Here is a 24,853-nt window from a genome sequence, read left to right as displayed (position 1 = left end):
GAGGAACAGAGACTGTGGGACTCAGACTGAGTAACAAAGATTGAGGGACCGAGACTGAGGGACCGAGACTGTGGGCCCGAGATTGAGGGACCCAGACTGAGGGACCCAGACTGAGGGACCCAGACTGAGGGACTGTCACTGAGCGACTGAGGCTGAGGGACTGAGGCTGAAGGACTGACACTGAGCGACTGAGGCTGAGGGACTGAGACTGAGACTGAGGAACAGAGATTGAGGGACTGATACTGAGGGACTGAGACTGAGGAACAGAGAATGAGGGACTGAGACTGAGGAACTGAGATTGGGGGACTGAAACTGTGGGACTGAGACTGAGGGACTGAGACTGAGCGACTGAGACGGAGGGACTGAGACTGAGGGACTGAGACTGAGACTGATGAACTGAGATTGGGGGACTGAGACTGTGGGACTGAGACTGAGGGACTGAGACTGAGGGACTGACACTGAGGGATTGAGACTGAGGGACTGAGACTGAGGGACCCAGACTGAGGGACTGAGACTGAGGAACAGAGACTGTGGGACTGAGACAGAGGGTCTGACTCTGAGGGACTGAGACTGAGATACCCACACTGAGGGACTGACACTGAGATACCCACACTGAGGGACTGACACTGACGAACAGAGATTGAGGGACTGTGGCTGATGGACTGAGGCTGAGGGACCGACACTGAGGGTCTGAGACGGAGACTGAGGAACAGAGACTGTGGGACTGATACTGAGGGACTGAGACTGAGGAACAGAGACTGTGGGACTCAGACTGAGTAACAAAGATTGAGGGACCGAGACTGAGGGACCGAGACTGTGGGACCGAGACTGTGGGACCGAGACTGAGGGACCCAGACTGAGTGACCCAGACTGAGTGACCCAGACTGAGGAACAGAGATTGAGGGACTGATACTGAGGGACTGAGACTGACGAACAGAGACTGAGGAACAGAGACTGTGGGACTCAGACTGAGAAACAAAGATTGAGAGGCTGAGCCTGAGAAACAGAGAGTGGAGGCACTGAGACTGAGGAACAGAGATTTAGGGACTGAGACTGAGGAACAGCGATTGAGGGACTGAGACTGAGGAACAGCGATTGAGGGACTGAGACTGAGGAACAGAGATTGAGGGACTGAGACTGAGGGACTGAGACCGTGCGACCGATACTGAGGGACTGAGACTGTAGGACCGAGACTGAGACTGAGGAACAGAGATTCAGGGACTGATACTGAGGGAATTAGACTGAGAGTGAGGAACAGAGACTGAGGAACAGAGATTGAGGGACTGAGACTGAGGAACTGAAGCTGAGGGACTGGCACTGAGGGATTGACACTGAGACTGAGGAACAGATACTGAGGGACAGAAACTGAGGGACAGAGACTGAGGGACAGAGACTGAGGGACCGAGACTGAGGGGCCGAGACTGAGGGGCCGAGACTGAGGGGCCGAGACTGAGGGACAGAGACTGAGGGACTGAGAGTGAGGGACAGAGACTGAGGAACAGAGATTGAGGAACAGAGATTGAGGGACTGAGACTGAGGAACAGAGATTGAGGGACTGAGAGGGAGGGACTGAGGCTGAGGGACTGCAGCTGAGGGACTGAGGCTGAGGGACTGACACTGAGCGACTGAGACTGCAGGAGGGAGACTGAGGGACTGACACTGAGCGACTGAGACTGAGGAACAGAGAGTGAGGGACTGAGACTGAGGAACTGAGACTGAGGAACAGAGATTGAGGAACAGAGCTTGAGGTACAGGGACTGAGGAACTGAAACTGAGGAACAGAGACTGAGGAACAGAGACTGCGGGACTGATGCTGAGGGACTGAGACTGAGACTGAGGAACAGAGACTGATGAACAGAGACTGAGGGACTGAGACTGAAGAACAGAGCTTGAGGGACTGAGACTGATGGACTGAGGCTGAGGTACAGAGACTGAGGAACTGAGACTGAGGAACAGAGACTGATGAACAGAGACTGAGGGACTGAGACTGACGGACTGAAACTGTGTGTCTGAGACAGAGGGACCGAGACTGAGACTGAGGAGCACAGATTGAGGGACTGATACTGAGGGACTGAGACTGAGGAACAGAGACTGAGGAAATGAGACGGAGGGACTGAGACGGAGGGACTGAGACGGAGGGACTGAGACGGAGGGACTGGCACTGAGACTGAGGAACTGACACTGAGGGATTGACACTGAGACTGAGGAACAGAGACGGAGGGACTGAGACGGAGGGACTGAGACGGAGGGACTGAGACGGAGGGACTGGCACTGAGGGACTGGCACTGAGACTGAGGAACTGACACTGAGGGATTGACACTGAGACTGAGGAACAGAGATTGAGGGACTGATACTGAGGGACTGATACTGAGGGACAGAGACTGAGGAACCGAGACTGAGGGGCCGAGACTGAGGGACAGAGACTGAGGGGCCGAGACTGAGGGGCCGAAACTGAGGGGCCGAGACTGAGGGGCCCAGACTGAGGGACTGAGAGTGAGGAACAGAGATTGAGGGACTGAGACTGAGGAATAGAGATTGAGGGACTGAGAGGGAGGGAGTGAGGCTGAGGGACTGCGGCTGAGGGACTGAGGCTGAGGGACTGACACTGAGCGACTGAGACTGCAGGAGGGAGACTGAGGGACTGACACTGAGCGACTGAGACTGAGGAACAGAGAGTGAGGGACTGAGACCGAGGAACTGAGACTGAGGAACAGAGATTGAGGGACTGAGACTGAGGAACAGAGATTGATGGACTGAGACTGATGGACTCCGGTTGAGGTACAGGGACTGAGGAACTGAAACTGAGGAACAGAGACTGAGGAACAGAGACTGCGGGACTGATGCTGAGGGACTGAGATTGAGACTGAGGAACAGAGAGTGAGGGACTGAGACTGAGGAACTGAGACTGAGGAACAGAGATTGAGGGACTGAGACTGAGGAACAGAGCTTGAGGGACTGAGACTGATGGACTAAGGTTGAGGTACAGGGACTGAGGAACTGAAACTGAGGAACAGAGACTGAGGAACAGAGACTGCGGGACTGATGCTGAGGGACTGAGATTGAGACTGAGGAACAGTGAGTGAGGGACTGAGACTGAGGAACAGAGACTGAGGAACAGAGACTGAGGAACAGAGACTGAGGAATAGAGACTGTGGGACTCAGACTGAGAAATAAAGATTGAGAGGAGAAACAGAGAGTGAGGGACTAAGTCTGAGGAACAGCGATTGAGGGACTTAGACTGAGGGGCTGAGACTGAGGAACAGAGACTGAGGAACAGAGACTGTGGGACTCAGGCTGAGTAACAAAGATTGAGGGACCGAGACTGAGGGACCGAGACTGTGGGCCCGAGATTGAGGGACCGAGACTGTGGGACCGAGACTGAGGGACCCAGACTGAGGGACCCAGACTGAGGGACTGTCACTGAGCGACTGAGGCTGAGGGACTGAGGCTGAGGGACTGAGGCTGAGGGACTGACACTGAGCGACTGAGGCTGAGGGACTGAGACTGAGGGACTGAGACTGAGACTGAGGAACAGAGATTGAGGGACTGATACTGAGGGACTGAGACTGAGGAACAGAGAATGAGGGACTGAGACTGAGGAACTGAAATTGGGGGACTGAAACTGTGGGACTGAGACTGAGGGACTGAGACTGAGCGACTGAGACGGAGGGACTGAGACTGAGGGACTGAGACTGATGAACTGAGATTGGGGAACTGAGATTGGGGGACTGAGATTGGGGGACTGAGACTGTGGGACTGAGACTGAGGGACTGAGACTGAGGGACTGACACTGAGGGATTGAGACTGAGGGACTGAGACTGAGGGACCCAGACTGAGGGACTGAGACTGAGGAACAGAGACTGTGGGACTGAGACAGAGGGTCTGACTCTGAGGGACTGAGACTGAGATACCCACACTGAGGGACTGACACTGAGATACCCACACTGAGGGACTGACACTGACGAACAGAGATTGAGGGACTGTGGCTGATGGACTGAGGCTGAGGGACCGACACAGAGGGACTGAGACGGAGACTGAGGAACAGAGACTGTGGGACTGATACTGAGGGACTGAGACTGAGGAACAGAGACTGTGGGACTCAGACTGAGTAACAAAGATTGAGGGACCGAGACTGAGGGACCGAGACTGTGGGACCGAGACTGAGGGACCCAGACTGAGTGACCCAGACTGAGTGACCCAGACTGAGGAACAGAGATTGAGGGACTGATACTGAGGGACTGAGACTGACGAACAGAGACTGAGGAACAGAGACTGTGGGACTCAGACTGAGAAACAAAGATTGAGAGGCTGAGCCTGAGAAACAGAGAGTGGAGGCACTGAGACTGAGGAACAGAGATTTAGGGACTGAGACTGAGGAACAGCGATTGAGGGACTGAGACTGAGGAACAGAGATTGAGGGACTGAGACTGAGGGACTGAGACCGTGCGACCGATACTGAGGGACTGAGACTGTAGGACCGAGACTGAGACTGAGGAACAGAGATTCAGGGACTGATACTGAGGGAATTAGACTGAGAGTGAGGAACAGAGACTGAGGAACAGAGATTGAGGGACTGAGACTGAGGAACTGAAGCTGAGGGACTGGCACTGAGGGATTGACACTGAGACTGAGGAACAGAGATTGAGGAACTGATACTGAGGGACAGAAACTGTGGGACAGAGACTGAGGGACAGAGACTGAGGAACAGAAACTGAGGGACCGAGACTGAGGGACCGAGACTGAGGGGCCGAGACTGAGGGGCCGAGACTGAGGGACAGAGACTGAGGGACTGAGAGTGAGGGACAGAGACTGAGGAACAGAGATTGAGGAACAGAGATTGAGGGACTGAGACTGAGGAACAGAGATTGAGGGACTGAGAGGGAGGGACTGAGGCTGAGGAACTGCAGCTGAGGGACTGAGGCTGAGGGACTGACACTGAGCGACTGAGACTGCAGGAGGGAGACTGAGGGACTGACACTGAGACTGAGGAACAGAGACTGAGGAACAGAGACGGAGGGACTGAGACGGAGGGACTGAGACGGAGCGACTGGCACTGAGGGACTGGCACTGAGACTGAGGAACTGACACTGAGGGATTGACACTGAGACTGAGGAACAGAGATTGAGGGACTGATACTGAGGGACAGAGACTGAGGAACCGAGACTGAGGGGCCGAGACTGAGGGACAGAGACTGAGGGGCCGAGACTGAGGGGCCGAAACTGAGGGGCCGAAACTGAGGGGCCGAAACTGAGGGGCCGAGACTGAGGGGCCCAGACTGAGGGACTGAGAGTGAGGAACAGAGATTGAGGGACTGAGACTGAGGAATAGAGATTGAGGGACTGAGAGGGAGGGAGTGAGGCTGAGGGACTGCGGCTGAGGGACTGAGGCTGAGGGACTGACACTGAGCGACTGAGACTGCAGGAGGGAGACTGAGGGACTGACACTGAGCGACTGAGACTGAGGAACAGAGAGTGAGGGACTGAGACTGAGGAACTGAGACTGAGGAACAGAGATTGAGGGACTGAGACTGAGGAACAGAGCTTGAGGGACTGAGACTGATGGACTAAGGTTGAGGTACAGGGACTGAGGAACTGAAACTGAGGAACAGAGACTGCGGGACTGATGCTGAGGGACTGAGATTGAGACTGAGGAACAGAGAGTGAGGGACTGAGACTGAGGAACTGAGACTGAGGAACAGAGATTGAGGGACTGAGACTGAGGAACAGAGCTTGAGGGACTGAGACTGATGGACTAAGGTTGAGGTACAGGGACTGAGGAACTGAAACTGAGGAACAGAGACTGAGGAACAGAGACTGCGGGACTGAGGCTGAGGGGCTGAGATTGAGACTGAGGAACAGAGAGTGAGGGACTGAGACTGAGGAACAGAGACTGAGGAACAGAGACTGAGGAATAGAGACTGTGGGACTCAGACTGAGAAATAAAGATTGAGAGGAGAAACAGAGAGTGAGGGACTAAGTCTGAGGAACAGCGATTGAGGGACTTAGACTGAGGGGCTGAGGCTGAGGGACTGAGACTGAGGAACTGAGACTGAGGGACTGAGACTGAGACTGAACAACAGAGATTGAGGGATTGAGACTGAGGGACTGAGACTGAGAAACAGAGACTGTGCGACTCAGACTGCGAAACAGAGATCGATGGACTGAGCCTGAGAAACAGAGAATGGACGGACTGAGACGGAGGAACAGAGACTGACGAACAGAGATTAAGGAACAGAGATTGAGGGACTGAGACAGAGGGACTGAGACAGAGGGACTGAGACACAGGGACCGAGACTCGGGGACTGAGGCTGAGGGACAGAGACTGAGGAACAGAGACTGTGGGACTCAGACTCAGAAACAAAGATTGAGAGAGTGAAACTGAGAAACAGAGAGTGAGGACTAAGTCTGAGGAACAGAGATTGAGGGACTGAGACGGAGGGACTTAGACTGAGTGACTGACACTGAGCGACTGAGACTGAGGGACCGAGACTGAGACTGAAGAAGAGATTGAGGGACTGATATTGAGGGACTGAGATTGAGACTGAGGAACAGAGACTGTGGGACTCAGACTGAGAAGCAAAGGTTGAGGGACTCAGACTGAGAAACAGAGAGTGAGGGACTGAGACTGAGGAACATACAGTGAGTGACTGAGACTGAGGAACAGAGGTTGAAGGACTGAGACTGAGGGACAGAGGCTGAGGTACTGAGACGGAAGGACTGAGGCTGAGGGACTGAGGGAGGGACTGAGACTGAGGAAGTGAGACTGAGGGACTGAGACTGTGGAACTGAGACTGAGGGACTGACACTGAGCGACTGACACTGAGAGACTGACACTGAGGGACTGACACAGGAACTGAGACTGAGGGACTGACACTGAGGGACTGACACTGAGACTGAGGAACAGAGACTGTGGGACTCAGACTGAGAAATAAAGATTGAGAGACTGAGACAAAGAAAAAGAGTGAGGGACTAAGACTGAGGAACAGAGATTGAGGGACTGAGAGGGAGGGACTTAGACTGAGGGACTGACATTGAGGGACCCAGACTGAGGGACTGTCACTGAGCGACTGAGGCTGAGGGACTGAGGCTGAGGGACTGACACTGAACGACTGAGACTGAGGGACTGAGACTGAGGGACTGAGACTGAGACTGAGGAACAGAGATTGAGGGACTGATACTGAGGAACAGAGAATGAGGGACTGAGACTGAGGAACTGAGATTGGGGGACTGAGACTGTGGGACTGAGACTGAGGGACTGAGACTGAGGGACTGAGACGGAGGGACTGAGACGGAGGGACTGAGACTGAGGAACAGAGATTGAGGGGCTGATACTGAGGGACTGAGACTGAGGGACTGAGACTGAGGAACTGAGATTGGGGGACTGAGATTGGGGGACTGAGATTGGGGGACTGAGACTGAGGGACTGAGACTGAGGGACTGACACTGCGACTGAGGAACTGATACTGAGGGACCGTGACAGAGGGACCAAGACAGAGCAACCTAAACTCAGGGACACGGACTGAGAGACGCAGACTGAGGGACCCAGACTGAGGGACAGAGATTGAGGGACTGAGACTGAGGGACTGAGACTGAGGGACTGAGACTGAGGAACTGAGATTGGGGGACTGAGACTGAGGGACTGAGACTGAGGGACTGAGACTGTGGGACTGAGACAGAGGGTCTGACTCTGAGGGACTGAGACTGAGATACCCACACTGAGGGACTGACACTGAGATACCCACACTGAGGGACTGACACTGACGAACAGAGATTGAGGGACTGTGGCTGATGGACTGAGGCTGAGGGACCGACACAGAGGGACTGAGACGGAGACTGAGGAACAGAGACTGTGGGACTGATACTGAGGGACTGAGACTGAGGAACAGAGACTGTGGGACTCAGACTGAGTAACAAAGATTGAGGGACCGAGACTGAGGGACCGAGACTGTGGGACCGAGACTGAGGGACCCAGACTGAGTGACCCAGACTGAGTGACCCAGACTGAGGAACAGAGATTGAGGGACTGATACTGAGGGACTGAGACTGACGAACAGAGACTGAGGAACAGAGACTGTGGGACTCAGACTGAGAAACAAAGATTGAGAGGCTGAGCCTGAGAAACAGAGAGTGGAGGCACTGAGACTGAGGAACAGAGATTTAGGGACTGAGACTGAGGAACAGCGATTGAGGGACTGAGACTGAGGAACAGAGATTGAGGGACTGAGACTGAGGGACTGAGACCGTGCGACCGATACTGAGGGACTGAGACTGTAGGACCGAGACTGAGACTGAGGAACAGAGATTCAGGGACTGATACTGAGGGAATTAGACTGAGAGTGAGGAACAGAGACTGAGGAACAGAGATTGAGGGACTGAGACTGAGGAACTGAAGCTGAGGGACTGGCACTGAGGGATTGACACTGAGACTGAGGAACAGAGATTGAGGAACTGATACTGAGGGACAGAAACTGTGGGACAGAGACTGAGGGACAGAGACTGAGGAACAGAAACTGAGGGACCGAGACTGAGGGACCGAGACTGAGGGGCCGAGACTGAGGGGCCGAGACTGAGGGACAGAGACTGAGGGACTGAGAGTGAGGGACAGAGACTGAGGAACAGAGATTGAGGAACAGAGATTGAGGGACTGAGACTGAGGAACAGAGATTGAGGGACTGAGAGGGAGGGACTGAGGCTGAGGAACTGCAGCTGAGGGACTGAGGCTGAGGGACTGACACTGAGCGACTGAGACTGCAGGAGGGAGACTGAGGGACTGACACTGAGACTGAGGAACAGAGACTGAGGAACAGAGACGGAGGGACTGAGACGGAGGGACTGAGACGGAGCGACTGGCACTGAGGGACTGGCACTGAGGGACTGGCACTGAGACTGAGGAACTGACACTGAGGGATTGACACTGAGACTGAGGAACAGAGATTGAGGGACTGATACTGAGGGACAGAGACTGAGGAACCGAGACTGAGGGGCCGAGACTGAGGGACAGAGACTGAGGGGCCGAGACTGAGGGGCCGAAACTGAGGGGCCGAAACTGAGGGGCCGAAACTGAGGGGCCGAGACTGAGGGGCCCAGACTGAGGGACTGAGAGTGAGGAACAGAGATTGAGGGACTGAGACTGAGGAATAGAGATTGAGGGACTGAGAGGGAGGGAGTGAGGCTGAGGGACTGCGGCTGAGGGACTGAGGCTGAGGGACTGACACTGAGCGACTGAGACTGCAGGAGGGAGACTGAGGGACTGACACTGAGCGACTGAGACTGAGGAACAGAGAGTGAGGGACTGAGACTGAGGAACTGAGACTGAGGAACAGAGATTGAGGGACTGAGACTGAGGAACAGAGCTTGAGGGACTGAGACTGATGGACTAAGGTTGAGGTACAGGGACTGAGGAACTGAAACTGAGGAACAGAGACTGCGGGACTGATGCTGAGGGACTGAGATTGAGACTGAGGAACAGAGAGTGAGGGACTGAGACTGAGGAACTGAGACTGAGGAACAGAGATTGAGGGACTGAGACTGAGGAACAGAGCTTGAGGGACTGAGACTGATGGACTAAGGTTGAGGTACAGGGACTGAGGAACTGAAACTGAGGAACAGAGACTGAGGAACAGAGACTGCGGGACTGAGGCTGAGGGGCTGAGATTGAGACTGAGGAACAGAGAGTGAGGGACTGAGACTGAGGAACAGAGACTGAGGAACAGAGACTGAGGAATAGAGACTGTGGGACTCAGACTGAGAAATAAAGATTGAGAGGAGAAACAGAGAGTGAGGGACTAAGTCTGAGGAACAGCGATTGAGGGACTTAGACTGAGGGGCTGAGGCTGAGGGACTGAGACTGAGGAACTGAGACTGAGGGACTGAGACTGAGACTGAACAACAGAGATTGAGGGATTGAGACTGAGGGACTGAGACTGAGAAACAGAGACTGTGCGACTCAGACTGCGAAACAGAGATCGATGGACTGAGCCTGAGAAACAGAGAATGGACGGACTGAGACGGAGGAACAGAGACTGACGAACAGAGATTAAGGAACAGAGATTGAGGGACTGAGACAGAGGGACTGAGACAGAGGGACTGAGACAGAGGGACTGAGACAGAGGGACTGAGACACAGGGACCGAGACTCGGGGACTGAGGCTGAGGGACAGAGACTGAGGAACAGAGACTGTGGGACTCAGACTCAGAAACAAAGATTGAGAGAGTGAAACTGAGAAACAGAGAGTGAGGACTAAGTCTGAGGAACAGAGATTGAGGGACTGAGACGGAGGGACTTAGACTGAGTGACTGACACTGAGCGACTGAGACTGAGGGACCGAGACTGAGACTGAAGAAGAGATTGAGGGACTGATATTGAGGGACTGAGATTGAGACTGAGGAACAGAGACTGTGGGACTCAGACTGAGAAGCAAAGGTTGAGGGACTCAGACTGAGAAACAGAGAGTGAGGGACTGAGACTGAGGAACATACAGTGAGTGACTGAGACTGAGGAACAGAGGTTGAAGGACTGAGACTGAGGGACAGAGGCTGAGGTACTGAGACGGAAGGACTGAGGCTGAGGGACTGAGGGAGGGACTGAGACTGAGGAAGTGAGACTGAGGGACTGAGACTGTGGAACTGAGACTGAGGGACTGACACTGAGCGACTGACACTGAGAGACTGACACTGAGGGACTGACACAGGAACTGAGGCTGAGGGACTGACACTGAGGGACTGACACTGAGACTGAGGAACAGAGACTGTGGGACTCAGACTGAGAAATAAAGATTGAGAGACTGAGACAAAGAAAAAGAGTGAGGGACTAAGACTGAGGAACAGAGATTGAGGGACTGAGAGGGAGGGACTTAGACTGAGGGACTGACATTGAGGGACCCAGACTGAGGGACTGTCACTGAGCGACTGAGGCTGAGGGACTGAGGCTGAGGGACTGACACTGAACGACTGAGACTGAGGGACTGAGACTGAGGGACTGAGACTGAGACTGAGGAACAGAGATTGAGGGACTGATACTGAGGAACAGAGAATGAGGGACTGAGACTGAGGAACTGAGATTGGGGGACTGAGACTGTGGGACTGAGACTGAGGGACTGAGACTGAGGGACTGAGACGGAGGGACTGAGACGGAGGGACTGAGACTGAGGAACAGAGATTGAGGGGCTGATACTGAGGGACTGAGACTGAGGGACTGAGACTGAGGAACTGAGATTGGGGGACTGAGATTGGGGGACTGAGATTGGGGGACTGAGACTGAGGGACTGAGACTGAGGGACTGACACTGCGACTGAGGAACTGATACTGAGGGACCGTGACAGAGGGACCAAGACAGAGCAACCTAAACTCAGGGACACGGACTGAGAGACGCAGACTGAGGGACCCAGACTGAGGGACAGAGATTGAGGGACTGAGACTGAGGGACTGAGACTGAGGGACTGAGACTGAGGAACTGAGATTGGGGGACTGAGACTGAGGGACTGAGACTGAGGGACTGAGACTGTGGGACTGAGACAGAGGGTCTGACTCTGAGGGACTGAGACTGAGATACCCACACTGAGGGACTGACACTGACGAACAGAGATTGAGGGACTGTGGCTGATGGACTGAGGCTGAGGGACTGACACTGAGGGACTGAGACGGAGACTGAGGAACAGAGACTGTGGGACTGATACTGAGGGACTGAGACTGTGGAACAGAGACTGAGGAACAGAGACTGTGGGACTCAGACTGAGTAACAAAGATTGAGGGACCGAGACTGAGGGACCAAGACTGTGGGCCCGAGACTGAGGGACCCAGACTGAGGGACTGTCACTGAGCGACTGAGGCTGAGGGACTGAGGCTGAGGGACTGACACTGAGCGACTGAGACTGAGGGACTGAGACTGAGACTGAGGAACAGAGATTGAGGGACTGATACTGAGGGACTGAGACTGAGGAACAGAGACTGTGGGACTGATACTGAGGGACTGAGACTGAGGGACTGAGACTGAGGAACAGAGACTGTGGGACTCAGACTGAGTAACAAAGATTGAGGGACCGAGACTGTGGGACCGAGACCAAGGGACCCAGACTGAGTGACCCAGACTGAGGAACAGAGATTGAGGGTCTGATACTGAGGGACAGAGACTGACGAACAGAGACTGAGGAACAGAGACTGTGGGACTCAGACTGAGAAACAAAGATTGAGAGGCTGAGCCTGAGAAACAGAGAGTGGAGGCATTGAGACTGAGGAACAGAGATTTAGGGACTGAGGCTGAGGAACAGCGATTGAGGGACTGAGACTGAGGAACAGAGATTGAGGGACTGAGACTGAGGGACTGAGACTGTGCGACCGATACTGAGGGACTGAGACTGTAGGACCGAGACTGAGAATGAGGAACAGAGATTCAGGGACTGATTCTGAGGGAATTAGACTGAGAGTGAGGAACAGAGACTGAGGAACAGAGATTGAGGGACTGAGACTGAAGAACAGAGCTTGAGGGACTGAGACTGATGGACTGAGGCTGAGGTACAGAGATTGAGGAACTGAGGCTGAGGGACTGGCACTGAGAAACTGGCACTGAGACGGAGGAACTGACACTGAGGGATTGACACTGAGACTGAGGAACAGAGATTGAGGAACTGATACTGAGAGACTGAGACTGAGGGACAGAGACTGAGGGGCCGAGACTGAGGGGCCGAGACTGAGGGACAGAGACTCAGGGACTGAGAGTGAGGGACAGAGACTGAGGAACAGAGATTGAGCGACTGAGACTGAGGAACAGAGATTGAGGGACTGAGAGGGAGGGACTGAGGCTGAGGGACTGCGGCTGATGGACCGAGGCTGAGGGACTGACACTGAGCGACTGAGACTGCAGGAGGGAGACTGAGGGACTGACACTGAGCGACTGAGACTGAGGAACAGAGAGTGAGGGACTGAGACTGAGGAACTGAGACTGAGGAACAGAGATTGAGGAACAGAGATTGAGGGACTGAGACTGAAGAACAGAGCTTGAGGGACTGAGACTGATGGACTAAGGTTGAGGTACAGGGACTGAGGAACTGAAACTGAGGAACAGAGACTGAGGAACAGAGACTGCGGGACTGATGCTGAGGGACTGAGACTGAGGAACAGAGACTGAGGAACAGAGACTGAGGAACAGAGATTGAGGGACTGAGACTGAAGAACAGAGCTTGAGGGACTGAGAGGGAGGGACTGAGGCTGAGGGACTGAGGCTGAGGAACAGAGACTGATGAACAGAGACTGAGGGACTGAGACTGACGGACTGAAACTGTGTGTCTGAGACAGAGGGACCGAGACTGAGACTGAGGAGCACAGATTGAGGGGCTCATACTGAGGGACTGAGACTGAGGAACAGAGACTGAGGAACTGAGACGGAGGGACTGAGACGGAGGGACTGGCACTGAGTGACTGACACTGAGCGACTGAGACTGAGGGACCGAGACTGAGACTGAAGAAGAGATTGAGGGACTGATATTGAGGGACTGAGATTGAGACTGAGGAACAGAGACTGTGGGACTCAGACTGAGAAGCAAAGGTTGAGGGACTCAGACTGAGAAACAGAGAGTGAGGGACTGAGACTGAGGAACATACAGTGAGTGACTGAGACTGAGGAACAGAGACAGAGGAACAGAGGTTGAAGGACTGAGACTGAGGGACAGAGGCTGAGGTACTGAGACGGAAGGACTGAGGCTGAGGGACTGAGGGAGGGACTGAGACTGAGGAAGTGAGACTGAGGGACTGAGACTGTGGAACTGAGACTGAGGGACTGACACTGAGCGACTGACACTGAGAGACTGACACTGAGGGACTGACACAGGAACTGAGACTGAGGGACTGACACTGAGGGACTGACACTGAGACTGAGGAACAGAGACTGTGGGACTCAGACTGAGAAATAAAGATTGAGAGACTGAGACAAAGAAAAAGAGTGAGGGACTAAGACTGAGGAACAGAGATTGAGGGACTGAGAGGGAGGGACTTAGACTGAGGGACTGACATTGAGGGACCCAGACTGAGGGACTGTCACTGAGCGACTGAGGCTGAGGGACTGAGGCTGAGGGACTGACACTGAACGACTGAGACTGAGGGACTGAGACTGAGGGACTGAGACTGAGACTGAGGAACAGAGATTGAGGGACTGATACTGAGGAACAGAGAATGAGGGACTGAGACTGAGGAACTGAGATTGGGGGACTGAGACTGTGGGACTGAGACTGAGGGACTGAGACTGAGGGACTGAGACTGAGGGACTGAGACGGAGGGACTGAGACGGAGGGACTGAGACTGAGGAACAGAGATTGAGGGGCTGAGACTGAGGGACTGAGACTGAGGGACTGAGACTGAGGAACTGAGATTGGGGGACTGAGATTGGGGGACTGAGATTGGGGGACTGAGACTGAGGGACTGAGACTGAGGGACTGACACTGCGACTGAGGAACTGATACTGAGGGACCGTGACAGAGGGACCAAGACAGAGCAACCTAAACTCAGGGACACGGACTGAGAGACGCAGACTGAGGGACCCAGACTGAGGGACAGAGATTGAGGGACTGAGACTGAGGGACTGAGACTGAGGAACTGAGATTGGGGGACTGAGACTGAGGGACTGAGACTGAGGGACTGAGACTGAGGGACTGAGACGGAGGGACTGAGACGGAGGGACTGAGACTGAGGAACAGAGATTGAGGGGCTGAGACTGAGGGACTGAGACTGAGGGACTGAGACTGAGGAACTGAGATTGGGGGACTGAGATTGGGGGACTGAGATTGGGGGACTGAGACTGAGGGACTGAGACTGAGGGACTGACACTGCGACTGAGGAACTGATACTGAGGGACCGTGACAGAGGGACCAAGACAGAGCAACCTAAACTCAGGGACACGGACTGAGAGACGCAGACTGAGGGACCCAGACTGAGGGACAGAGATTGAGGGACTGAGACTGAGGGACTGAGACTGAGGAACTGAGATTGGGGGACTGAGACTGAGGGACTGAGACTGAGGGACTGAGACTGTGGGACTGAGACAGAGGGTCTGACTCTGAGGGACTGAGACTGAGATACCCACACTGAGGGACTGACACTGACGAACAGAGATTGAGGGACTGTGGCTGATGGACTGAGGCTGAGGGACTGACACTGAGGGACTGAGACGGAGACTGAGGAACAGAGACTGTGGGACTGATACTGAGGGACTGAGACTGTGGAACAGAGACTGAGGAACAGAGACTGTGGGACTCAGACTGAGTAACAAAGATTGAGGGACCGAGACTGAGGGACCAAGACTGTGGGCCCGAGACTGAGGGACCCAGACTGAGGGACTGTCACTGAGCGACTGAGGCTGAGGGACTGAGGCTGAGGGACTGACACTGAGCGACTGAGACTGAGGGACTGAGACTGAGACTGAGGAACAGAGATTGAGGGACTGATACTGAGGGACTGAGACTGAGGAACAGAGACTGTGGGACTGATACTGAGGGACTGAGACTGAGGGACTGAGACTGAGGAACAGAGACTGTGGGACTCAGACTGAGTAACAAAGATTGAGGGACCGAGGCTGTGGGACCGAGACCAAGGGACCCAGACTGAGTGACCCAGACTGAGGAACAGAGATTGAGGGTCTGATACTGAGGGACTGAGACTGACGAACAGAGACTGAGGAACAGAGACTGTGGGACTCAGACTGAGAAACAAAGATTGAGAGGCTGAGCCTGAGAAACAGAGAGTGGAGGCATTGAGACTGAGGAACAGAGATTTAGGGACTGAGGCTGAGGAACAGCGATTGAGGGACTGAGGCTGAGGAACAGCGATTGAGGGACTGAGACTGAGGAACAGAGATTGAGGGACTGAGACTGAGGGACTGAGGCTGTGCGACCGATACTGAGGGACTGAGACTGTAGGACCGAGACTGAGACTGAGGAACAGAGATTCAGGGACTGATTCTGAGGGAATTAGACTGAGAGTGAGGAACAGAGACTGAGGAACAGAGATTGAGGGACTGAGACTGAAGAACAGAGCTTGAGGGACTGAGACTGATGGACTGAGGCTGAGGTACAGAGATTGAGGAACTGAGGCTGAGGGACTGGCACTGAGAAACTGGCACTGAGACGGAGGAACTGACACTGAGGGATTGACACTGAGACTGAGGAACAGAGATTGAGGAACTGATACTGAGAGACTGAGACTGAGGGACAGAGACTGAGGGGCCGAGACTGAGGGGCCGAGACTGAGGGGCCGAGACTGAGGGACAGAGACTGAGGGACAGAGACTGAGGGACAGAGACTCAGGGACAGAGACTCAGGGACTGAGAGTGAGGGACAGAGACTGAGGAACAGAGATTGAGCGACTGAGACTGAGGAACAGAGATTGAGGGACTGAGAGGGAGGGACTGAGGCTGAGGGACTGCGGCTGATGGACCGAGGCTGAGGGACTGACACTGAGCGACTGAGACTGCAGGAGGGAGACTGAGGGACTGACACTGAGCGACTGAGACTGAGGAACAGAGAGTGAGGGACTGAGACTGAGGAACTGAGACTGAGGAACAGAGATTGAGGAACAGAGATTGAGGGACTGAGACTGAAGAACAGAGCTTGAGGGACTGAGACTGATGGACTAAGGTTGAGGTACAGGGACTGAGGAACTGAAACTGAGGAACAGAGACTGAGGAACAGAGACTGCGGGACTGATGCTGAGGGACTGAGACTGAGGAACAGAGACTGAGGAACAGAGACTGAGGAACAGAGATTGAGGGACTGAGACTGAAGAACAGAGCTTGAGGGACTGAGAGGGAGGGACTGAGGCTGAGGGACTGCGGCTGAGGGACTGAGGCTGAGGAACAGAGACTGATGAACAGAGACTGAGGGACTGAGACTGACGGACTGAAACTGTGTGTCTGAGACAGAGGGACCGAGACTGAGACTGAGGAGCACAGATTGAGGGGCTGATACTGAGGGACTGAGACTGAGGAACAGAGACTGAGGAACTGAGACGGAGGGACTGAGACGGAGGGACTGGCACTGAGGGACTGGCACTGAGGGACTGGCACTGAGACTGAGGAACTGACACTGAGGGATTGACACTGAGACTGAGGAACACAGATTGAGGGATTGATACTGAGGGACTGATACTGAGGGACAGAGACTGAGGGACAGAGACTGAGGGGCCGAGACTGAGGGACAGAGACTGAGGGACAGAGACTGAGGGACAGAGACTGAGGGACTGAGAGTGAGGAACAGAGACTGAGGAACAGAGACTGTGGGACTGAGACTGAGGAATAGAGATTGAGGGACTGAGACGGAGGAACTGAGGCTGAGGGACTGCGGCTGAGGGACTGAGGCTGAGGGACTGACACTGAGCGACTGAGACTGCAGGAGGGAGACTGAGGGACTGACACTGAGCGACTGAGACTGAGGAACAGAGAGTGAGGGACTGAAACTGAGGATCAGAGCTTGAGGGACTGAGACTGATGGACTAAGGTTGAGGTACAGGGACTGAGGAACTGAAACTGAGGAACAGAGACTGAGGAACAGAGACTGCGGGGCTGATGTTGAGGGACTGAGATTGAGACTGAGGAACAGAGAGTGAGGGACTGAGACTGAGGAACAGAGACTGAGGAACAGAGACTGAGGGACTGAGACGGAGGGACTGAGACGGAGGGACTGAGATTGAGGGGCTGAGATTGAGGGACTGAGGCTGAGAGACTAAGGGAGGGACTGAGACTGAGAAACAGAGACTGAGGGTACAGAGACTGAGGAACTGAGACTGAGACTGAGCAACTGGTACTAAGGGACCGAGACAGAGCAACCTAGACTCAGGGACGCGGACTGAGAGACGCAGACTGAGGGACAGAGATTGAGGGACGGAGGCTGAGGGACTGGGACTGAGCGACCGAGACTGATGTACCGAGACTAACGAACAGAGATTGAGGGACTGATACTGAGGGACTCAAACTGAGAAACAAAGATTGAGAGGAGAAACAGAGAGTGAAGGACTAAGATTGAGGAACAGAGATTGAGGGACTGAGAATGAGAAACAGAGTGAGGGACTGAGACTGAGGTACAGAGACTGAGGGACAGATTGAGATTGAGGGACTGAGACTAAGGAACAGAGACGGAGAAACCGAGATTGAGGGACTGAGAATGTGAAACAGAGAGGTGAGGGACTGAGACTGAGGGACAGGCGCTGTAGAGATGAGTCTGTGGACCTGATGGAAATGGTGAGAGGGAAAGACGGAGGGACAGGGACTAACAGATTCTGAGGGATGGAGACTTTGGGCCCGGGCCTGCGGGAGAAAGGGAAGCAGACTGAGGGTCTCAACGCATAGGCTTGCATTTATAATGAGAGAAACTGGTTCGGGCCAACAAATAAGATTAATCATCCTTAATTATTATATGCAAAGTTCAAACAAAACTAATAATTATCGTTTTTTTCAAGTAATGTAAATAAAACTAAAATAAAATCTCTCAAGAAGAAAGGCAGAAAGGGATAGGGGCTGAGGGAGACGGTCTGACGAGGTACAGGTACTGGTTGGTAGAGATCACGAGGATTTGTTGGGTGAGGGTGTCTCCCCCTCTCTCTACCTGGCCATGTCCCGCCCGGTCACCCCCACCACCCCGGTTCCGCGTCCCGCCTTCAGGGTGAGCGGGGTTCAAGGTGTCGCGGTCTCGGGCCTTGAGGCTCCGCGGCCAAGTGTTCACAGCGCGTGAGCGCCGCCTCCACCAATCAGGTTATAACAGAATACATACATTACACAGAATATACATATACACTATGCACATTAGATGTGCCCGATAGATACTGGCTATAAGAGTTATAATGTACGCGATGATATACTTTGTATACAAAGTGTATACTGCATGCACTATATAGAAATGCGTGCAGTATATATGTCTCCATTGACAATCCACTGCTCCAAACCACAGTTTTTAAAGAAGAAATTGCCCCAGTGAAACAAGAAGTCAAAATATTAAATGATCTGGCCAGTTATCTCCACTTGATGTCTCTTTCTCTCCAAAGATTTCTCACCAGCTTGATGACCTAAATATGAGGTTGAAATTTATACAGGTAACAGTGAAAACATTTTCTAAACTCGCCAATCTGTTGAAGAAAGCATGTACAAATAATTTGGCTTCAAATATATGAGCAAGATAAAGAACCCTTTCAATTGAAGCAAGCAATTAGTATTTTATTATCATGGTTTATGAAGTTATCCAATTTTATAATATTACTTTTTCAAAAATACAATGTTCTTGTCTGTAGTCTGCACTTTAGAATGTAATCGCAAAACAAAATCCAAATAGTGAGAGATGTGAGCATCCGAACTACAGTCTGAAATGGTTCAGGACTGGAACAATTTGAATATATTCAGGATGAAGCTGCAGGTAGCAGATATTTTTCCCGATCCATCTAAAAGAATTTGGAATTGGACCATTGTGCTCACTGCTGTACACTTCAGTATTATGTATTGTCTCATATTTTAAGTCCCTGAGAAAGACAAACTTTAATGAATTGCAAGAAAGATATACTTGATGCATTGAAGGGAAGAATGACATAAAGTTGTATGAACTGCATGTATTTCTTTCAATTGAGCAGATTTTGATTGATGTCAGCAAAGTAGTAGATGAAAGTTTTCTTTATCCCATAAAGCCTCATGAAATGTTTTATTGAGCAAATTATTTCAGTCTTGTTCTGTGTCAGCAGCTCGCTTGGCCATGTAGCACAATAAAACTCCTTATCGGTTCTAGTAAGCAGACAAAAACATAAATAGCACCAGGATCTGGATGTTCTACCTCTTGACCCTACCTCACCATCCGATAAGAACATGGCTGACCTGCCCAGGACTCAATTCCTCTTCCATACCAGCTTCTCAGAGCGCTCAACTTCTCTATTTCAAAAATCTTATCTACCACCTTCTTTAAATACTTCCAGTGATCTACCTTTCACAATTCTCTTGTATTCTAAACAATCGCTACCTCCTGAAAGAAGAAATTCCTTTGCATCTCAGGTTTCAATAAATGTTCCCTTCTTCTGTAACTATGTCGCTGAGTTTGAGATTTCCACACTAATGGAAACATTGTCTTCACATCTAGCCTGTCAAGCCCTCTCAAAATTTTGTGTTTCAGTAAGATCACCCCTCATTCTTCTAAACTTGAATGAATAAAGACCTTCTGTGTAACCATTCTTGATAAATCATGATCCGATGAATCAGCCCAGTGAATCTCTTTTGAACTGCTTCCTATGGCTGTGTATCCTTTCTTGTATTTCTCCAAGTGTGACCTCCTCAATAGCCTGATCAGTTGCAAAAAAGCTTCCCCATTTTTAAACTGAAACCTCCTTACAATAAAGGCCAAAATCCATTTGCCTTCCAAATTACTTGCATCACCATCGTCATGGCTCACATCAACTCCAACCTACCAAAGTGTTTTGATCCTTTGCAATTCACCTACCACTGCAACAGGTCTCCAGCTGATACCGTCTCCCTGGCCTGACAGTCATCCCTGGAATGTCTGGATAACAAGGATACCTACATCAGGCTGTTACTTATTGATCAGAGCACCACCTTCCACACTGTAATTCCAAACAAACTCCTCTCTAAACTCTGAGACCTCAGCATCCCTCTCTGTAACAGGATTCTCGACTTCCTGACCCAGAGACCACAATCAGTAAGGGTAGGTGACAACACTTCCTCCACCATAAGCCTCAACACCGGTGCCCAGCAAAGCTGCCCCTACTCTATACTCCTTATGCAATCATGACTGTGTGGCTCCAACTCCATTTACAAGTTTGCTGATGACGCTTCCATTGTAGGTGGACCTCAAACAACAATAAGTCAGATTACAGGAAAAGCAATTGAGTGCTTGCTGGCATGATGGAAAGATAACAATCTGTCCATCAGCATAAGCAAAATGACGGAGCTGGTCATTGATTTCAGGAAGCTTCTGTCTGCAGCAATGGTGCTGAGGTGGAGATGGTTGATAGTGTGAAGTTCCTGGGAATGTTGCTCACCAATAATCTGTCCTGGTCTACCCATGTCGACATGATGGTCAAGGAGGCTAAGGAAATTCAGCATGTCCATGAGGACCCTACCTATTTTTGTAGATGCATCCTATCTGGATGCATCACTGTGTGGTATGGCAGTTGCTGTTCCCAAGACTGCAAGAAGCTAAAGAGAATCATGAGCACAGCCCAATCCATCACGCAAACTAGCCTTCCATCCCTTGACTCCATCTACACTTCCCACTGCCTTGAGAAAGCAACCAACATAATCAAAATACCCCCTCACTCTGATTATACTCTCTTCCGTCCCCTTCTGTCGGGCAGAGGATATCAGTTTGAATAAGCGTACAAATAGATTTAAGAACAGCCTCTTTCCTGTTGTGACTTTTGAACGGACCTCTCAAATGTTAATTCTGATCTCTCTCTCTCAGCATCTCCTCTGTGGCTGTAACACTATTCTGCACTTTGTACGGTGTGATTTGCCTACACAGCATGCAAATCAACACTTTTCACAGTATCTCAGTACATGTGGCAGCAATAAAGCAATCATTCACCTGCATGCTGGTATGTGTTTCATGGACGAGAGCATCCAAGTCCCCTAACCTGCATTTTTTTTAGAGTCTCCCTCTATTTAGGTAAGAGTCTATCTTTTGATTCTTCCTACCAAAGTGTACTTTCCTATATTAAACTCTCTCTGCCAACTTTTTTCAGACTTGCTCGACCTGTCTATCCCCTTGTAGATTCTTTATGTCCTCATGACAACATTCCCTTACTCTATTTTTGTAGCATCAGCAAATTTGGATGGCTTTATGCCTTGTCCCCTCCTCTAAGTTATGAATATAGAGAGTAAATAATTGTCGTCCTTGGACTGATCCCTGTGGCACTACACTAGTTATGGCTTTCCGGCCTGTTAAAGATGGTGGTTAGAAAATAACTGGCTGAACCACTCAAATGAAAAATGTGAAAAAATATGCGTTTTCATTGTTTGTGAAATACTTAAATCAGATTGTAGATAATAAAATATAAATATTACAGTAGTTCTTGATAGTTTATCATTTAGCTTTATGAGAATTCTGAATATAGTTCATGATTTATGATAGCATCAATTTTCATGCATCTTTGTCTGAGAATTCAGATTTGTTTTGTCAAAAATTGTGCTGTGCCACACATGATATTTGCTAAATCTGTCCTGTCCCAGCAGTTCAACTTGTTCAGTTTTGAGAACTTTTGTAAGGACCCCACAGTTGAGCTACCTTGCGTTGATAGCTCACTACACACTTCTTGCATTGAAACAAATGCACCTCAGACCACCTGTCCGTCTGCGTCCATCATCTGCTCTGTGTCTACTCTTCCTCTTAGTCACACTGACTTCATTATCTAGTTCCTTACAGGCTGTAGTTATTATCTGGTTACTGCCCATTAACCTCTGCATTTGGCTCCCATCCCCCTGCCACATTAGTTTAAATCCTCCCCAACAGCGTTAGCAAAAGCAGCCCCGAGGACATTGGCTCCAGGTGTAGACGGTCCGATTTGTAATAGTCCCACCTCCCCCAGAACCGGTCCCAATGTCCCAAAAATCTGAACCCCTCCCTCCTGCACCATCTCTCAAACCACTCATTTATCCTGCCTATTTCTTCATTTCGACTCTGACAAGCATGTGGCACTGGTAGCAATCCTGAGATTACTACCTCTGAGGTCTTAGTTTTTAACTTGGCTCCTAACTCCCTAAATTCTGCTTGTAGAACCTCATTGTGTTTTTTTTTTAATCCATATCATTGACGCCTATATGCACCATGACAACTGGTTGTTCACCCTCCCCCTTCGGGATGTCCTGCAGTCAATCTGACACATCTCTGACCGGTGGACCTGGGAGGCAACATACCATGTTTTTGACCATAGAACCGCCTATCTCCTCCCCTTACAGTAGAATCCCCTGTGGCTATAGCCACTCTTTTTCCTGCCCTTCGTGTTTTGGAGGGAGATGACCACAGGGGACACCACTGCCTTCCTGCTTTTTTTCTTCTGCCTTTTGGTCACCCATTCCCTTTCTCCCTCAGCTATCCTAATTAGCGATGTGACCAATTTGCTGAATGTGCTATCGCGGATGCTCCAAAGTGAGTCCATCCAGAGCCGTCATGTGGTCTAATGAGAGCTGCAGCTGGACGCACTCCCTGCACGTGAAGGAGTCACGGACATCAGCCACGTCCCTGAGCTCTCACATTGAGCAAGAGCAGCATAACCTGGGTCTGGGATCTCCTGCCATTTTTAGTCTTAAGCTCTACTTAGTGCTGCTATAATATCAAATATTCGATAAATGAAATTAACTAAAATTGTACCATGTACACAGATCCTGAAAAGTTGCCACCCAGGTTGACAGGGCTGTTAAGAAGGCATACAGTGTTTTAGCTTTTATTAATAGAGGGATCGAGTTCCCTAACCAAGAGGCTATGATGAAGCTGTACAAAGCTCTGGTGCGGCCGCACTTGGAGTATTGTGTACAGTTCTGGTCACCGCATTATAAGAAGGATGTGGAAGCTTTGGCAAGGGTGCAGAGGAGATTTACTAGGATGTTGCCTGGTATGGAGGGAAGGTCTTAGGAGGAAAGGCTGAGGGACTTGAGGCTGTTTTCATTAGAGAGAAGAAGGCTGAGAGGTGACTTAATTGAAACATATAAAATAATCAGAGGGTTAGATAGGGTGGATAGGGAGAGCCTTTTTCCTGGGATGGTGACGGCGAGCGCAACGGGGCATAGCTTTAAATTGAGGGGTGAAAGATACAGGACAGATGTCAGAGGTAGTTTCTCGACTCGGAGAGTAGTAAGGGAATGGAACGCTTTGCCTGCAACGGTAGTAGATTCGCCAACTTTAGGTACATTCAAGTCGTCATTGGATAAGCATATGGACGTACACGGAGTAGTGTTGGTTAGATGGGCTTGAGATCGGTATGACAGGTCGACACAACATCGAGGGCCGAAGGGCCTGTACTGTGCTGTAATGTTCTGTGTTCTGTGTTTTATTTATTGTTGAATAGCAGCAGGAAGTGAGGAGGCAGAGACTGCAACCCTGAGGTCACGGAGGGAAGGAAAAGAGGCTGTTACTTGGAGATTGAGAAGCAGGAGAGGGCACAACCCAGAGGTTTGGGAGCGGACAGAGGCTGCAAGTTGGACGTCAAGGTGAGGAGAGGCACCAGTTGATGTTGTAGATTAAATGTAATACAGAAAATTGTGAAGTGGTTAAGTTTGGTCGGAAAAACAGTGCATAAAACGGAAGGAACCATTCTAAATGGGTGCAGAAGCAGACCGGTTTTGCTGTTATGTGCATAAACCATTCAGTTAAACCACGGCTAGTCTGAGCTTCAACTCTGTTTACCTGCTGAAAAATCACGTCGACTGAAAACATTAGCTTGCTTTCTCTCCATGGCTGCTGCCTGACCTACTGCGGTCTCCGGCATTTTTTGTCGTCAGTCTGTTTACCTCCCTTTCTCCTATATCCCTTCATACCCTTAGCTATCAAAAATAATTTCAGTCACACACATTCTTATTGATCCAGCACCCACATTGTTTTACGAGAGAGTATTTGAGATCTTGACTGTTGTTTGTATTAAGATAAAAGTGATTCCTGATTTCAGTTCTGAATGGCTTGCCATTGAATCTCATATATTAATAGATAATACTTCTGATAAGAAATATTTTCAGAGTGTTATAGTGGAAGCTTCTATGTTCTGTGCATCCTCTATCTAGCCACCAGTCTCAGGGTACTTGTTGGGACCATCCAAAAATGACTGAACTTTTTCACTCATTAGGTAAGTAGATTGATAATAGGACTCTGGATCTGTGCCCCTGTTAGATCATTGCGACTC

At 51.1% G+C, this 24,853-nt stretch overlaps 1 protein-coding gene and 1 long non-coding RNA gene across 5 annotated transcripts in view; one reads left to right on the top strand and one right to left on the bottom strand.

Annotated features, from left to right (window-relative positions):
* Window positions 1–24,853, bottom strand: part of LOC125459308 (uncharacterized oxidoreductase YjmC-like) — a 128,343-nt gene that overhangs the window by 57,120 nt on the left and 46,370 nt on the right. For 2 of the 4 annotated variants that reach the window (XM_059651874.1, XM_059651876.1), the window contains exon 1: window positions 18,580–18,696. The exons of the other annotated variants lie outside the window; for them this stretch is intronic. In XM_059651874.1, the coding sequence (XP_059507857.1) occupies window positions 18,580–18,587 (8 nt within the window). In that variant the 5' untranslated portion in view covers window positions 18,588–18,696. Of the gene's footprint in view, window positions 1–18,579; window positions 18,697–24,853 lie in introns of those variants that run through there. 4 annotated transcript variants of the gene reach the window in all.
* The window catches only part of LOC132210679 (uncharacterized), a 65,196-nt gene continuing 64,413 nt past the window's right edge, over window positions 24,071–24,853 (top strand). Inside the window, exon 1 of the long non-coding RNA XR_009446818.1 lies at window positions 24,071–24,167. This is a non-coding gene — a long non-coding RNA (uncharacterized LOC132210679). The remainder of the gene's footprint in view (window positions 24,168–24,853) is intronic.

Source organism: Stegostoma tigrinum, chromosome 17, assembly GCF_030684315.1.
Source record: "Stegostoma tigrinum isolate sSteTig4 chromosome 17, sSteTig4.hap1, whole genome shotgun sequence".
Classification (NCBI taxonomy): Eukaryota; Metazoa; Chordata; class Chondrichthyes; order Orectolobiformes; family Stegostomatidae; genus Stegostoma; species Stegostoma tigrinum.
The sequence above is the reverse complement of the archived record's forward strand: the minus strand, read 5'-3'. Positions and strand labels throughout refer to the sequence as shown.